Below are 15,075 nucleotides of genomic sequence, written 5' to 3'. Positions count from 1 at the left end.
AGAACCTCATGCAGTCTGTTTCGAAGGAAACTAGATGAATACCTGAATGTTGTTTGTCCCATAAGACCATTTTTTAGCAACAAAATGTCGGGACTTTAGAGGTTATGTATCCCAACGACTAAAAATTTTTTTTGATTTGTGAATCAATTATATCTTCTGAAGAATCTCATTTATTGACTCAACGAGAAGTTTTGCAAATAATTTTAACGAATAAAAAACAATCTGAAGGAATTAAGACGCCATTAAACGTCGCCAGGTGTCGCCTGCATCGAATTCACGCCGTCCCCCACCACCACTTCCGGTTTGTCTTGCGTCCCCCTCCGGCCCCGAGAGCTCGACAGTCGACCAATGCCAGTCCCCGTACCATTCACACTCATTTTACCTCACAACCTCAGTCCGAGTTGAACTGTCGCCATTTTACCGTGGCAATATCGTTCCGCGTAACCAGTAGTGCGTGTGTTAATATTGCGAAAAGGTGCAGCAGTTGATCCTCATTAATCTCAGTATATAACAAAAAACAATCACAATGCCTGGATAAGGTAAATTGCTAACTACTTATTACTCCTACATCATCGGCAATCAGTGAGTGATTTGTTCGTGGTGTAACGTTTACAAATTTTTTTTTTTTTCACTCGTGTAAAAGTGGAATGAATGCTCTGGGGCGTTGGATAAAACACCAGCTGCGTGAATGAAATCAATTTCGTTATCTTCGTGTGAGTATCTGAGTCATTCTGTTGCAATCAATAAACAAAATTTGTAAGTAATGCCATTTGAATTAAACAAAATGGTAATCGACGAGATTTTTTTTTTTTGTTTACCCATTGTGTTTTATTAATATGGCATCAGTGGGACATCTAGAAAAGGCCGTTCTGATTTTCACCAACGGGACATGGTGATTACATAAATATCGAGTTGTATTTTCATCCTCACGAGGTTTTCGTCAAATTGATCATGGATTTCGGGCGTCGCAGTTTTTTTTCCTCACAACGTTGAAAACTGGACTTTTTTTTTTTGCCTGGGACGAAGGTGATAAGGCTGGTTACTACGTGTGTTGAGGAAAGTCAAACGAGTGCGTCACTGGACATTTCAGCTGTGTCGGGTGGTTTTTCTTATCGAAGCGTCCGTTTGTTGGTGAAAATATTGTATGTTAATTATTCCGGGGGAGAACAGGGGTGAGAGCCTTTCTCCAACGGTTTGTTGGGATGCCAGGGGGGTTGAGGGGGGTATGGATGGTGCTGGGATAGTCTTGCAACTGGCGATATCCACAGCAGGAGAATCTCCGAGAGGACTTTGTCATTTTTATGACGATCAGGAAGAATCGGTGGCGATGTGGACAATGGGGTCGAGGTAATTCCATGGTTCGATGATTCGAAAGCCAATAGTTCAAGAATAAAGGGAGTTAGCGATATTTTGTGCAGGACCTTTTTTGGAGAAGAGAAAAAGGACTATAAAAAAGGTCCTGATGTAAATTTTGCTAGCGTCCTTGGATTTCGAGATATCCTACGAAAAGGGAGCAGTATTTTGGGGGGAATTATTGGTAGTTAAATGAAAAAATGAAAAGTCTTCGTGGAGTAACATTAATTATTTTGCTCATTATAAACATCTACAATTGTTGGTGAGGGTCGATGGATTATCTTTGTGAAGGGTCTGGGCCTCCCAGAGGCGCCAGGTATGTTGGAGCCTCGTCAATGACCATCCAGGAATGTCTCATTACCCTCAGTCTTACGAAAAAGGGATTTAAACACCGAATTATGATCCGCTGCCCCTCCCCCGACAGTCGTAATGACCAGCAGTAAATAATAGGTAGCATTAGCAACCATTTAGCAAGGAATTTTATAGTTTAATTATCGAGAAGTTATTTCTATGAGGAACTAGTGACAATGGAAGGACAGGGATAATCATTATCATTCAGGTCATGTTGTAAACAGATTATTTTATTCACCCAAAGAGATTGAAGGGTTTGTCTATGGGGTATTTCCCAGGGACTCCATCCATTATAGGTTAGCTGATTAAACGCTTAGTCTCGAAGCTGTCTGCCTCACATATTTTTTAAATTATTTTGGTATTTTTTTTTTACAGGAATATCAAGATATTGTTTTGGCGGACGTTGAAAAAATATTAATGGATCCAGTAAAACTCGGGGAATTCCTGATGATTCGAGATTGACAGCGATAAATGAATAGATAAACGATAGATAATAGAAATCCAGGGATTCTAGATAAAATGATAGAATTTTCCAAAGCCCATTTACAATGCAGATAAATTAAATAAATTTCTCCTTTGAAATAAGAAAATTGATTTTTTTATCCCTCTTCGAGTTCTACGTCTAAAAAACATCTGAAACTGCGGTTTTTCCTGGAAAATTTCCAGTCATAGTTTCCAAATACTTCGCTAATTAAAAATTTCCAAATAGTCGGGTTAATTATTGGAAAATTGTGCAATTGTCGAGTCACATTGCAGAGGAATTGCCGCATGAATTTACGAGAATACGTTGAAAGGTTTTTTTATTCTGTGAGACATTTAATGGACTGTTAAAATGCTTTGTTGATATTTTCCTCTTGACCCACTAGTTTCAAAGACATTCCCACCAGAAAGAGTCGTACGATTTTAAAACTTGCTCTCTCTCCTCTTAACAGCATTTGTATTCCAGTTATTCTGGTTTATGAATGTCCTCCTCGTTATCATCAACTGTAATTCAGTTACAGTTCAGTCTTCAACATGAGCTCGTGAGTTCTTCTCATAATTTTCTGTTTCGTGGAATATGTGTTAATAAATGCGAAGATGTTAAATAATTCTCGCGACGTTGAGGTACTTGAGAATGTTCGTGATGGTGGTAATTGTGGAGTTGACAAGGTGATGCAACTGGAATTGCAGTGATGTCAATGCAACAATTTCAGTCTGCGGAACTCGCGAATCTTCGTCATTCGAGGGCAATAATTAATTGGAGAAAAATTGGACAGTGTAGGGACTGGAGGGAGTTAACTGTCTTCTGGGGGAATAGTCAGGGAATTTCGTCATATTTTTTTTTTAGAGTTCAGTGGACTACGAGACAAGTCTTCTGAGATTCTGTGCTCAAATCGCTGTTCTATGATAATTACGTAATAACAAAGTTTTCCATCTGTGAAGCCGGAGGACAGTGGGTTTATCGCGGAAATTATCTGCATAAAAATGCAATTTATCCCGGTATTATGCGATATTTTTTAAGGTAAATTGAAGTACTGGAAACAGATTCTTGATTTTGTACGTCTATTTCTCCAAAAATTATTTTTTAAACATCCCCAGCAATCGTCAGTGGTTCCTCATAATGTTTTGAAGCCAATTCCCTCAATTTTCTCACCCGATCGATAAAAATGGGGAATTTCTCCGAAACAGTCCGCGATAATTTCGTAAAATTATTGATAATCACGTAAAGACACGCAATTTTAGTTGAATACGTCCCCCCAACTATTTATTTGAGTCGAGCTCGTTAGTCTCGCCATTGATTAATCTAACGGGCTATTACAGTCCCCAAGTCCTTCCTCAAAAATTAATTTCCTCAATAAGCAATAATATTTTCACCACCGGACATCGTAAGGATTATCCTTGAGCCGATGCAGCAAAAACATGGCGTATTATGTTGTCGTTTTCATCGGAGAATCACTCAAATTACCAATTCAATCGTCTGATCTCGCTAATTTGATGATAATGAGGAAATAAAATTAATGTTTCTGCTTTTTATGTGTCGCAGAAGAATACGTGAAAATCGGAACCAGGGGAGCCGTAACCATCTAGGATAGATAGTACAGAGAAAGAGATATTTTGGAGAAGAATATAAATTTATCAGCGCCAGGATGACGTCGACAAAGGCAAAGGAAATAGCGGATGATTATTTTTCATCCCTAAAGGATCTCACTATCAACTCAAAGCCTCTCATAAATATGCTCACAATGCTCGCTGAGGACAACGTCGAGCACGCCGAGGCGATCGTCGAAGCTGTTGAGAATCACTTACAAAAGGTTATTTATTCTCCGTAGTTTTAAATCTAGAGTTGGATTAACAAATTGTTATGAAAAAATTTGAGACGATGATGTTTAATTCAACGTGGGCCCCAGCAACTTCAGGCCAATTGGCAAATATTCAAGGCTCGATGAATGATCGATCAGACGATAATATTTTTTTAATCACTAGTTTTTTTTTCGACGAGGGAGGGAGAACTCTTTTCACATCTAGTCACAACGTAGCAGAGTGTAGATAGGGAACTGATGAGATTTTGCAAATGATTTCATGATCAGATCTCTTGGTAGAAAATTTATCGACTATTTTTCAGATTATCTCTGTAATTTTTTGCAGAAAAATAAATATATTTTGTTAGTCGATATGTTTTGATCCAGTGCACGTCGTGTGGCTTTTGATGATTGGGGATTTAGAGAGATCCAAAGATTGTAAACAACATTAGCAGGTTTTTCTCAAACTGTTTTTTTTTATGGAAAAAATTATTTGGGTTTCACCTTTGAAGCCACGAAACTCATATTTTTCATATTTCCCTTTGAACTCGACAGTTTGACAGGAAGATCGGTTTATAATTTTAATTAAACTTTCTCTTCGTTAAATAAAAATACATGTGAAACTAGCCATTCTAATTGCATAAAAAGTTGTTCAATTTCTTGGATCTTTTTATCGCTTCAAAGCACAAAAAATATTCCAAAGAAGCAAATAGTAATCTTTATACTGCCATAAAATCTAAAAATCAACGATCATTACTTTTTACAAGATGAATGAGAAACTATAAATTAGCGTCAGCACTATAAATTCTTTTCGACTGTAAACTTGGAGCCTTGAAAAAACCAACAACGTGAAAATACTTAAAATACTTCCGCATGTAAATGTTATACATTTGAATGCAATTAATGAGTCCACAAATTGGTACAGAATTGATTTAAAAAAAAAGAACACTGTGTGCACCTGAGTGAGGGTACGAAAATAGTTGGACTTCTCCAGGTCTTCATGTTCTACGGTACAAAAAAAAAAGTAAAGACGTAATACTTCTGTCTGTGATAATATTCAGTATTATGAATAACCATGATAATGTGGAGACAAAAATAAAGTACCGTTTTTTACAAACTACCGACATTTCACCGCAGCCATCGTTTGTTTTTGAATTACTTTTTTTCTCTATCTCACATTCTCTTCTGTAATAATTCTTCTCTTCTTCGCCTGTGAATTGTTTGTCGATTTCAATTGACGTTATAAAAGGGGAAAAATATTTTTTCTCGAGGAAAACTGATATTTTTTTTATCAATAATATGAATTTTTAAACGAACAAATAAATAGAAAGAGTGCAAATCGATAATTCAACAATTTAAAAAACTTAAACTACCGGCTGTTTTTTTTTTATATTTTTTTATTTTCACGTTTTTTGGAGAATCATGTCACTTGTGTCTACAGTACAGTGGATGTTTACACCTTTAAATTTCCTCATCGAAGTGATTAAATAAATAATACGTTGACAATTCACGAATGAAAGAGAGGTTCATCAACTCTTCCATCATCTAAACTCGAGTGTAGATATTAATAATTATTATAGTTAAGGAATAAGGATAATTATGACAATTTCGGCAATGAAATTTAGTCATTTGTCACGACACATCAAGGAGAGCATGAGAGGTTGCCTCGTTGACCTTGTGAATTTCTCGGTGACGAATATAATGTCATTGATAGATAATTATTGAAGAAAATGGCGGTTTTCGTTGGAACAGTGGGATAGTGTTGTTGTTGTTTTATTCAGGTGGAAAGCAAGTACAAGCTACCGGTCCTTTATCTCATCGACTCAATCGTCAAGAACGTTAATGGAGCATATTTAAACCTCTTCACACAAAACATTGTCAATACATTTTGTGGTGTCTTCGAGAAGGTAATTAAATCATTTATTCTATTCCTCATTAATTATTTGATAATTTCATATTCTTCGGAAAATAATTATTTAGAAATAAAGTTTAAACTCATCTTTCACTCTTCAGTGGTGGGATGATTTGGTATTGAATAACAGATGAATTATAAGATAATAGTTCTACCTATATGAGGCTATCCACCTCTGTTACAATAAAAGACAATCAATAGCCTCGAGTGTAGGGTCAAAAGCCAGGCTTCTCTTTTGTCGTAAAAACGAGAACTTTTATTGGTGAAAAAAATTCCTGGTGTCCTTGGGAATTATGTTGCATGACATTATCCAGGGAATTTTTTCAAGTGAGTTGACACGGTGTTTCGTCACTGAACAGGTTGATGAAGCCACCAGGGCCAGTATGTGGAAGCTGAGGCAAACGTGGAATGGAGTTTTTCCAGCTACTAAATTGTATTCACTTGATGTACGAGTCCAGAGTATCGATCCAGCATGGCCCATCACTGCATCACCACCGACAATATCTTCGGGATCAATCCATCTGAATCCAAGATTTTTATCCATGGTAATTACTCCTTCTATTTTATTCCAATCCTCAATAGTTTTTGACCAACAGTCCTCCAACCAGGGCTAGTCTTCAAAGAAGCCTCTGGGAGTGTCAGGATGTTTTCTATCTTATAAAATTATTATTAACGAAGAAAATTGATTAGAGGTCGTGGTCTGCTCGATCCCACCGGATGTTCATTGGTTGAGAAATCCAAGTACTCGAGCACTTTTCCTCACTAAGGGACTTCTATTTTTGTAGTCAGAGCTTTCCCTCGAGCACAAGCTTCCGGATATTTCATAAATAATTTATATGATGAAGGGTCTCCGTTTACATTCGCATTTTTTTCTTTCTTCCATCCAGTCACAGGTGTCATCGACACAAGCCCCAGCCGCACCAACGCCACTGGCCGTTCCCTCCCCTGACCTAACGCCGGCAAAGCCAAATTCAAAGCGCGAAGAGTTGATTAACCAGAAGAAAAAATTGCTGGAGCTCCAGAAGCAAAAAGTCGAGCTTGAGTTACTCCAGGCAAAACTTAATTTCGAGGAGCAGCAGAAGGAGTTGGACGAACAGGACGGTGTCATCAAGTCAGGAATGGTAATTATCCTCCCTCTCTCCCTCGATCATTAAAAAAACCAAGAACAAGTAAAACCAACTGATTTTGTCTCGATCAACAGATATTACCAACAGCGATGGTCGTACCCACGACTGAGACGACTCAGGGAAAGCCAGTGGCTCCAGTGATGCCTAGTCAAGTGGTGAAACAGGTGTCCAAGCAGGTCAGTACAGATGGAAAATTAATGAATGAAAAATCGAGGAAAAGGGCAATTAAAAGTCAAAGACTAATTTTTCCATTGGACTTGCAGTTTCCAGCAGCAGCTGCATCGCTTCTAAAAAATGCTGGAGCAACGAATGGTCCCCGAATAGCGCCAGCGAGTAGCCTGATGGTGGCATCAGCTCGTCAAACATCCCGTGACCCCCGATTGAAGTCAACTCCTCAACAGCCCCCAGTGGAAACCTCCCAAGTTACCTCAACATCGTCAATAACTACTGTACTTTCTGATCAATTAAAGCAGCAGTTGACAATGAAAAAGGGTAGCAATATAAAGCCACCAATGAATAATCCACCGATCGGCGAAGGATCGTTAAAATCTAGTATTAACGATAATCCAACCAACAACAATAAACCAGTAAATTCGTGTAAAGATGGTGTGTCAAATCGTACAAATCAAAAGAAAGAAAGAACCTCTAGCAATAGTAACAATAGTTTATCCATAAATAATTCAAAATTAATGAATCAATCTGGTGTTATGACAAATTCATCATTATCAGCAAACTTATTATCATCAGTATCGTCTAACACAAATGCTAATCGGTCACATAGTGATAATAGAGTTAAAGACAGTAAGCGTGATACATCGTCATCTAGATGTGATAAAACAACAGTATCTTCAAAATCATCACACAGAAAGTTAGGTAATAAAACGCGATTAAAACAGCCATCAAATTCACCAACGAAATTAATTAAAATAGATCGTGAGGGTAGCCCAGTTAGATCAAAGTCACGTGACAAAGAGAGCTCAGACAGTTCACCAACGTCATTACGTACCTCACCACAGTCCTCATCCCCATTGTCAAAGAATCGTAAAAAATTAAGTGGTAAAGGGAGAAAACGTAGTCAGAGTCCTTATCGTATTCCAAGACGTAATTTAAATACTAAGGAGGTAGCAGCGTCAATCGTTGGTACAGGTGGTCTTACTGAGGAGGAACAATCTGGTTCACTCATTGTATCACCTCCTCATCCACCAACTTTCAAAGATATCAGGCAGAATACCAGACAGAGAAATTATATTAGGAGAAATAAGGAGGGTCCGGGCTCCAGCCCTGAACAGTCTGGAATTGTCGATGACAACGAGTGTCTTATTGAGTCCGCTTCTAAGGATGAAGATCTTAGGGCTGCTCTGCCACCACCCTGTGCTGCTGGCGTCATCAGTGAGAAGAGTGAGTTTTTATTTTTTATTATTTTATGGTGATGGGAGCGAAATTCGACAACTTTGTTTCTCGTCTTTTGTCTATTTATATTGATGTGGAATTAAGCTCCGTATGATACCAAATCAACTGCTTCAATTATTCAGCCTCTAGTTTCCCTTGAGTAAAATAATTGCTAATAATTTTTTCTCTCAATTGCTGAGGAGATTATTCAAGGTCGGGTGTAGTATAATTATTCTATCATAACAGGACCCTAATTTGGGAATAATTTTTTTATGAGATGAAGGGATATCAGGAGCTTATTTCCATAAACAAGAGAACTTTTTTGATTTAAAAATAATTCCAGCATTTTTATCGTAGCATTACACGGCTCCGAGGTCATTCAGCAATACACGAAATAGATTATGTCCGATCCAACTGTATTTAATCCAATTGTATTTTGTAGATTAGATATGTTTAATTTTTATTGCTACTGCAGCTCTGAACATTTATTTTATGGACGTGTCATTCATTTCTAGAAGAGGACTTAGATCTGCGAGTTCTACCGTCAGTTAATAAGCGACAAAGTTCTGAACATATCGATGGGGGATCATCCAAGAGGACCAAAACGGAGAAGTTTGACGCGTATGTATCTTCTAAAATATTTCTTATCCTCTCAAAAAAAATTCATGTCCTTCACTTTATATCCCCGTCACCTTTATTTCACTCTCCCCCTGCCCTTACCGACTCCAAAATCATTTCTTCTCGTTCGCCACTCCCAGATTATTCGGCCACGAAGACGTAGACCTGCGCACCCTGACGAACCCCAAAGCAGGAAGACCCCCTACGCCCCCACCTCCAGTAATTTCCGGCGAGGACAACAAAGCAAGTTGGGCAAAACTGAAGACCCCCTCGAAAAACGATCGTGATAAGCAGCCAAGCTCCGAGGAGAAGCGTGATCGTGATCGTAACAAGGATCGTCTAGGTCGTCCCCGTCTCTACAAGCTGTCAGACGATACCAAAGACCGCCGTCGAGGATTCTCCAGTGATGAGGACAGTCGCCCCAACCGTCGAGCCAAAGACACCGACAAATCCGAGCTCTCCCGAGGTGGAAGAAACATCGAGATAATAATGAAACAAGCGGAGGAGCAGTGGCGTGATGGATCGATCAGCAAAACTGAGTATCATAAATTGATCCAGGAAATTTGGCAGATGAACGAGGACCAGAAGCTGCGAGCTGCCCAGAGAAAGGAGAAGGAGATAGGATCACTCGTCTGGGAGAAGGGAATTGACATCGGTGGTTACACCGCCAACGACGGGGACATGGGACTCAGGAAGGACCATCACGGAAGACACGGTCCCCGTTGGAACCAGCCGTGGCAGCCCGGTCCCTGGGCCCACCCACCGTTCGGTCCCACGACTCACTTCAACCCTGAGTTCAGACCAGTGGGCCCCTGGCAAAATCCCAGATTCCCAATGCGTCCAGACTTCAATCAGTTCCACGGTGGCTTCAACTCCAATATGGGCCCCCGGATGGGAGGAATGATGGGTCCAATGAACCCCAACGGTCCCATGATCCCCGGAATAATGGGCAACGGTCCTATGGGCCCACTGGGCATCAATCCGCTGAGTATGAATGGTCCAGCTAGTCTCCTGATGAATGGACCACCGCGTGGAAATCTTCTGAGCCATCTCAATCCTGTAAATCCACCAGCACCAGCCTCATCACCACCACAACTGGAGGACAAGTCATCGTCCGACGAGCAGGGCAGAACCAACAGGGAACTCCCCTGTCCAGACCCAAAACTACTGGAGGAGATCGCCAGTGACACAATGAAATCCATCAACATTGATAATATGCCCAGGGAGATCAGGTATTATGGGTCTGTTGGGGTTGTCTTCATGTCCTGGGATGATCCCAGGGAAATTGGCTTTCAAGACGGCATTCGTAGGATTCTCATTGATGATAAGGACACGATACTGTGCGGTTTCAACGAACCGTATAAAGAATTTCTGTATGAGAATAATGTTCATAAAATCAGACTTGGAGCACCCACGAGGGAATTGTACATTGATGACAGATGGTACGAGTGTTATTTCGGTGGTCCATCTATTACTGTGGATCTAGGTAGTAAGAAAGTCAGTATCAAGCTTGAGGGACCTCCACCACAGGTGAAAATTGGCTCGGTCAAGAGAACTGATCTTGTCATTGCCAAGATCAATCTTATCATCAATGCTAGGACAATGGTGCCAGTTTTTCTCGATTCAAAGCCACAGATATTCGAGCTCGATGGACAGAATCACACGTTGGAATTCACTGATTCGTTGAAAACTGTCATGTTGAATGGTAGACCTTTTGCTGTGGAGTTTGGAGGACTACCCAAGCCCATTATGATTGGAGATAAAAAACATTTCATCAGATTTTCGGTGCTGCCTAGGGGAGTTCGTGCTGGCTCTATCAAGATCACGGGAATGAGGGGAGAGAGTCCTGATGAGGGTGGAAATGATGTCCCAGCTTTGCAGAAGATGGAGACAGCTGGGGGAGCTCTCAGCACATCGACTGCACTCGAGATGGATTCGGGATCTCAGGACGCTAGTGATATTCCGTCCGGATGCAAATCTGATTCACAACTTGATATGCTGTCGTCAGCATTGTCCACTGCTATGGCACCTGCCTCGGGCATGTCCTACGAGGCTGAACCCACTGATAAGGCCAGTCCTGCACCTCCTGTGTTGCCACTGAACTTGAATCTGAATGAGCTGTTCCAGAGGCTCGTTGATACTGGCATTGTTCCCAAGATAACTGGGGCCATTGCTGATGTGAAAGAGGTGGAGGTGAAGAAGGAGTCAGACACACCACTCATCTTGTTTGATAAACCAGAAACACTCAAGACCAGTGCCAATCCTGTACCGTTGTACAGTGGAATGCAGTGTGGATCGTGTAGTCTCAGGTTTGGGCCTGACAGACCCATGAAGTACAGTGCTCATCTGGATTGGCACTTCAGGCAGAACAGGAGGGAGAGGGACTCTGCTAGGAAGGCGCATTCCAGAGCTTGGTATTATGATACCAGTGACTGGACGCAGTTTGAGACTTGTGAAGAATCTGATGATAGAGGTGAGTTGATTCGATTGATTGTTAATGGTCTCGGATAATTTATTAGATATGAAGAATATTAGAAATAATAAATTATTAATTTTTACAGCTCGAAGTTGGTTTGAAATGGAGAAGCAAAATGCTGAGACAGAAGGGGCTAATGCAGAGGACACCCCTCAGGAAACAATTCTACCGAGTGTCCCAACAGGTAGTGATGAGGATGCACAATGTCAAGTGTGTCATGATGCATTTGAGCAGTTCTACAATGAAGAGAAGGAGGAGTGGCATTTGAGACCAGCTGTAAGCTTCGAGGATAAGAACTACCATCCTCTCTGTCTAGAGGATCACAAGGTGAGAGTTGAATTTTTGTTGGAAATCATTAGTTAACTCTACATTGACGAAACCTCGTGCATATTCTTTTGCCTCAATGTGATGAATTCCACGTCGTTAATGAACATTAATTTTCTTTACATTCTTGCAAATATATAGGAAAAATGTATCGCGGTATGTTGCTTCTTAATTATCATTTAAAAATTATTTCTGCATTGTAAATTAATATTTTCATTCTCATTTGCCATTATGTGGTTTTGATGTTTCTTATTTGTTGGTAGAATTTGTTGTTCGTCGATTTTTAAATATGGGGATGAGCAGATTGATTGTAAAACACATTAAAGTGGGACAAACGTAATTTAGTCGTTTTATTGGTATTAATAATAATTATGGAATATTGAACTGCTCATCCTGCGATGAATCGAGAACTTGATGTAGATTAAATCATGTTGGTTGTATAGATGAACAGACAGTTTTATTAGTCAGAGAACTATCTTGGAGAAGATAAATTTCAAGCCATTCCTTTAGATATAATTTCAACAGAACAATTTTTCTTGATTTTTCTCATTAAATATTTTCCAATAAACATTGATATTAACAATTGGGGAAAATGGGCCTTTTCGGGACCAAGATAGTTTCATATACATTCAGATTGAATTTTAAATCTCGAAGCAATTGAAAAATCGATTTTTGGTGGAAAATATCAGCAACTAATTAATTAAGTTGTAGTGTTGAGCCGACGTGACCTCAACTCACAACTTCTTCTACCCCTCACTAATGAAATGAAATTAAATGTATAGCGTGCCTTGGAGAAGTCCGCGATGTCTCTCGACGAGTCAGTAACAGACGCTGAGGATGATAAAAAAGAGGACGCCAACGAATCAATGGACACGTCCATTGACGACGTGAAAGACCCGGATGTACAACCGAAAGATGAATCCATCTTGGAAGAGTCGACAGATGAGAACAAACCTCCCCTGGAGGAGCCCACCGAACAAGTAGAAGAACAACAACCAGAGGACCAGGACGAGGCATCTGAAAACCCTGATGCAGAAGTGAAAACAGGGGACGAGGAAAATATTGAAAGCCCTGCAGAAACGACTGAGGGTGATGTCGAAATGAAAAGCGAAGAACAAGTCGAGGAGAAAGTCCAACACGAGATTTTGGAATTCGTGAAGATTAAGGAGGAACCGATTGACTTTATGGAGACTGACGAGCAGGTGTTTGACTTCAGTAACGTGGAAGTAAAAGCTGAACCCATTGATCCTGAACCTGAGCCTAGTAAGTGCCCTTCTGAAGTTATAAACTTGCTTTGAATCGTTTTGAGGCTAAGGAGATGCCATAAATTATTTTATTGACAGATTATTGAAAATAATTGCTGTCTGGCTTTAATTATCTGTTTAATTTTTATATTATTTCTTGCGTCAATAATTCGTTGTCTTAATACATTAATTAATTTAAGGTCTAACTGGACTGTCTTTCAAAAGTGATGTTGATTGATTTATCTCCATAATTCGAGATAATTTGCAATTTTTTAATTTTTCATGCAAAATTTGGAGTTGGAATTTTTTCCTCGTGGTATCAGTATTTTTTTAATATTCACTATTTATGCTCCTTTATTCTGCGAATTAAAATTAAAGCTAACGAAAAATGATTTTCCATTTTAAAAATTGTTTCAATTTCTCCGTATTCTCTACTAACGCCTGTCTTTTCCATACCAGAACCACTTGTACCTGAATCGGGAGCCCCAGTAGACACAACTCTGGCAGCAATGACGAGTTCAATAGACGGTAACGTTGAGCTAGAATCAGCGGCATCATCAATACCCATATCCCAATCAAAAATCAAAATAAACATCACAAAGACCCTAATAACAACGAACAAAGAGCCTGAGGAGCCCAAAGAGAAGCCCCAACCATTGGAAGCCCCCAAAGAGGAAAATCCTCAACTCCTAGTGCCGGCATCCATGAAAGCATCTCTACAAGGTAGGAAATTGTCGGTATTGCCACCGGTTCAGAAAGGCCACGAATTGTCAGGACTCTGCTCTATTATGTGAATTACTAAACTGCCGAATTATCAAGTTGATGAACCGGTGCCAGTGGTACAGACCATTCTGGCAAATTAATGAGTATAAATTCGAGTATACGATTTTGTTAAAATAATTTTGCAACTTGAATTATTGAAGACTTGAGTTACGGTTCATCACAATTTGTTCAACAAGTGCGACATGATTTATCAGTGCCTTTTTTTTTACGTTTAGTCCACGCATTTATTTCCGTTTTATTTTTTATTTCGAGGACTAAATTGTTATTTTTCTACATTAATTCATGGAAATTAAAGAATGAAAGAAGGTTGGCTTTATCAGGTCGCACGATTTTCCCCCACGTTCTTCTCCGTGATTTCGCTGTGCCTGAAGAAGGGGTGAATTTTTAGGTGTGTGTGGACTCGTGTGGTTGACGTGGAGTCGTAGAGAACGTGAGGGAAAATCGATGTAAAGATGTAAATAAAAAAAAAATTAGCGAGTATTTGTTAAATTGTAAGTAATTTTCAAATGTAATCATCAAGAGAAGAATGAACAATCATTCCTCAACCGCATTGTGTGCAATTGTTGGGTGAGCAATGGCCAATGCACAAAGACTAAAGAAATACTGATATTTCATACAATTTATACTTTGTAATGTGGTATGGAGGATGATCGAGCACACGGTATTTTTTTGTTATTCATTACAGAACGATGAGAACTATCGTCTGTTCAGGGAAAAAAAAATTATTTAGACTAGAGGGGAGGGAAATTTTTGTGACGAGTGAGTGAGAGAAGAGTTGATATTTCCATTTTAATTCGTCGAGGATGTACAAAGCGTGTGATATAAGAGTTATTTCTGTTGTGTAAATATTTAGTGGGCTAAGTAGGAATGAGAATTGCAGGAAAAACAGAAATTGTGGGATAATTCGTGAAATGCGAGGATGCTCTTTTTTTTAATGAAATTTTCATAATGAAAATTTAATGATAATAGAGACCATTATTTTGTTGTATAAAAAGAAATGAGAAAAAAAATTAATCTTATTGATCACCTGGGGGTGTGAGTCGATTTAATTATTTCAATCTACCTTGTATATTGATCCAATAATCCTGTGACGAAATTAATGAGGAAAATGGTGAAAAGGTAATGACGAATGGAGATAATAAAATTTTTGGAAAAACATGGTGGTAATTGTGAACTTACGGAGTTATTATCCTTTTTAGGTTTATGGTATTAATTAAGG

The 15,075-nt window shown here is 39.3% G+C and overlaps 1 protein-coding gene across 10 annotated transcripts; it reads left to right on the top strand.

Moving 5' to 3' along the window:
* Positions 1-376: 376 nt before the first annotated feature.
* Positions 377-15,023, top strand: Pcf11 (Pcf11 cleavage and polyadenylation factor subunit). 10 transcript variants are annotated; one of them, XM_064131335.1, is made up of 15 exons: positions 379-539; positions 644-713; positions 2,080-2,726; positions 3,728-3,995; positions 5,765-5,890; positions 6,255-6,440; positions 6,783-7,016; positions 7,097-7,198; positions 7,286-8,420; positions 8,927-9,032; positions 9,170-11,502; positions 11,591-11,832; positions 11,971-11,985; positions 12,612-13,092; positions 13,533-15,023. In XM_064131335.1, exons 4-15 carry the CDS (start codon positions 3,831-3,833, stop codon positions 13,865-13,867), a joined length of 5,460 nt encoding a protein of 1,819 aa, XP_063987405.1. In that variant the 5' UTR covers positions 379-539; positions 644-713; positions 2,080-2,726; positions 3,728-3,830; the 3' UTR covers positions 13,868-15,023. The 10 variants fall into 10 exon arrangements, with proteins under 10 accessions (XP_063987403.1, XP_063987411.1, XP_063987405.1 ...); XM_064131336.1 differs by lacking the exon at positions 2,080-2,726 and having other exon boundaries at positions 3,731-3,995; XM_064131332.1 differs by lacking the exon at positions 2,080-2,726.
* Positions 15,024-15,075: the final 52 nt, after the last annotated feature.

This window comes from Diachasmimorpha longicaudata, chromosome 12 (assembly GCF_034640455.1).
Source record: "Diachasmimorpha longicaudata isolate KC_UGA_2023 chromosome 12, iyDiaLong2, whole genome shotgun sequence".
Lineage (NCBI taxonomy): Eukaryota > Metazoa > Arthropoda > Insecta > Hymenoptera > Braconidae > Diachasmimorpha > Diachasmimorpha longicaudata.
This window is presented reverse-complemented; position numbering and strand designations above follow the sequence as displayed.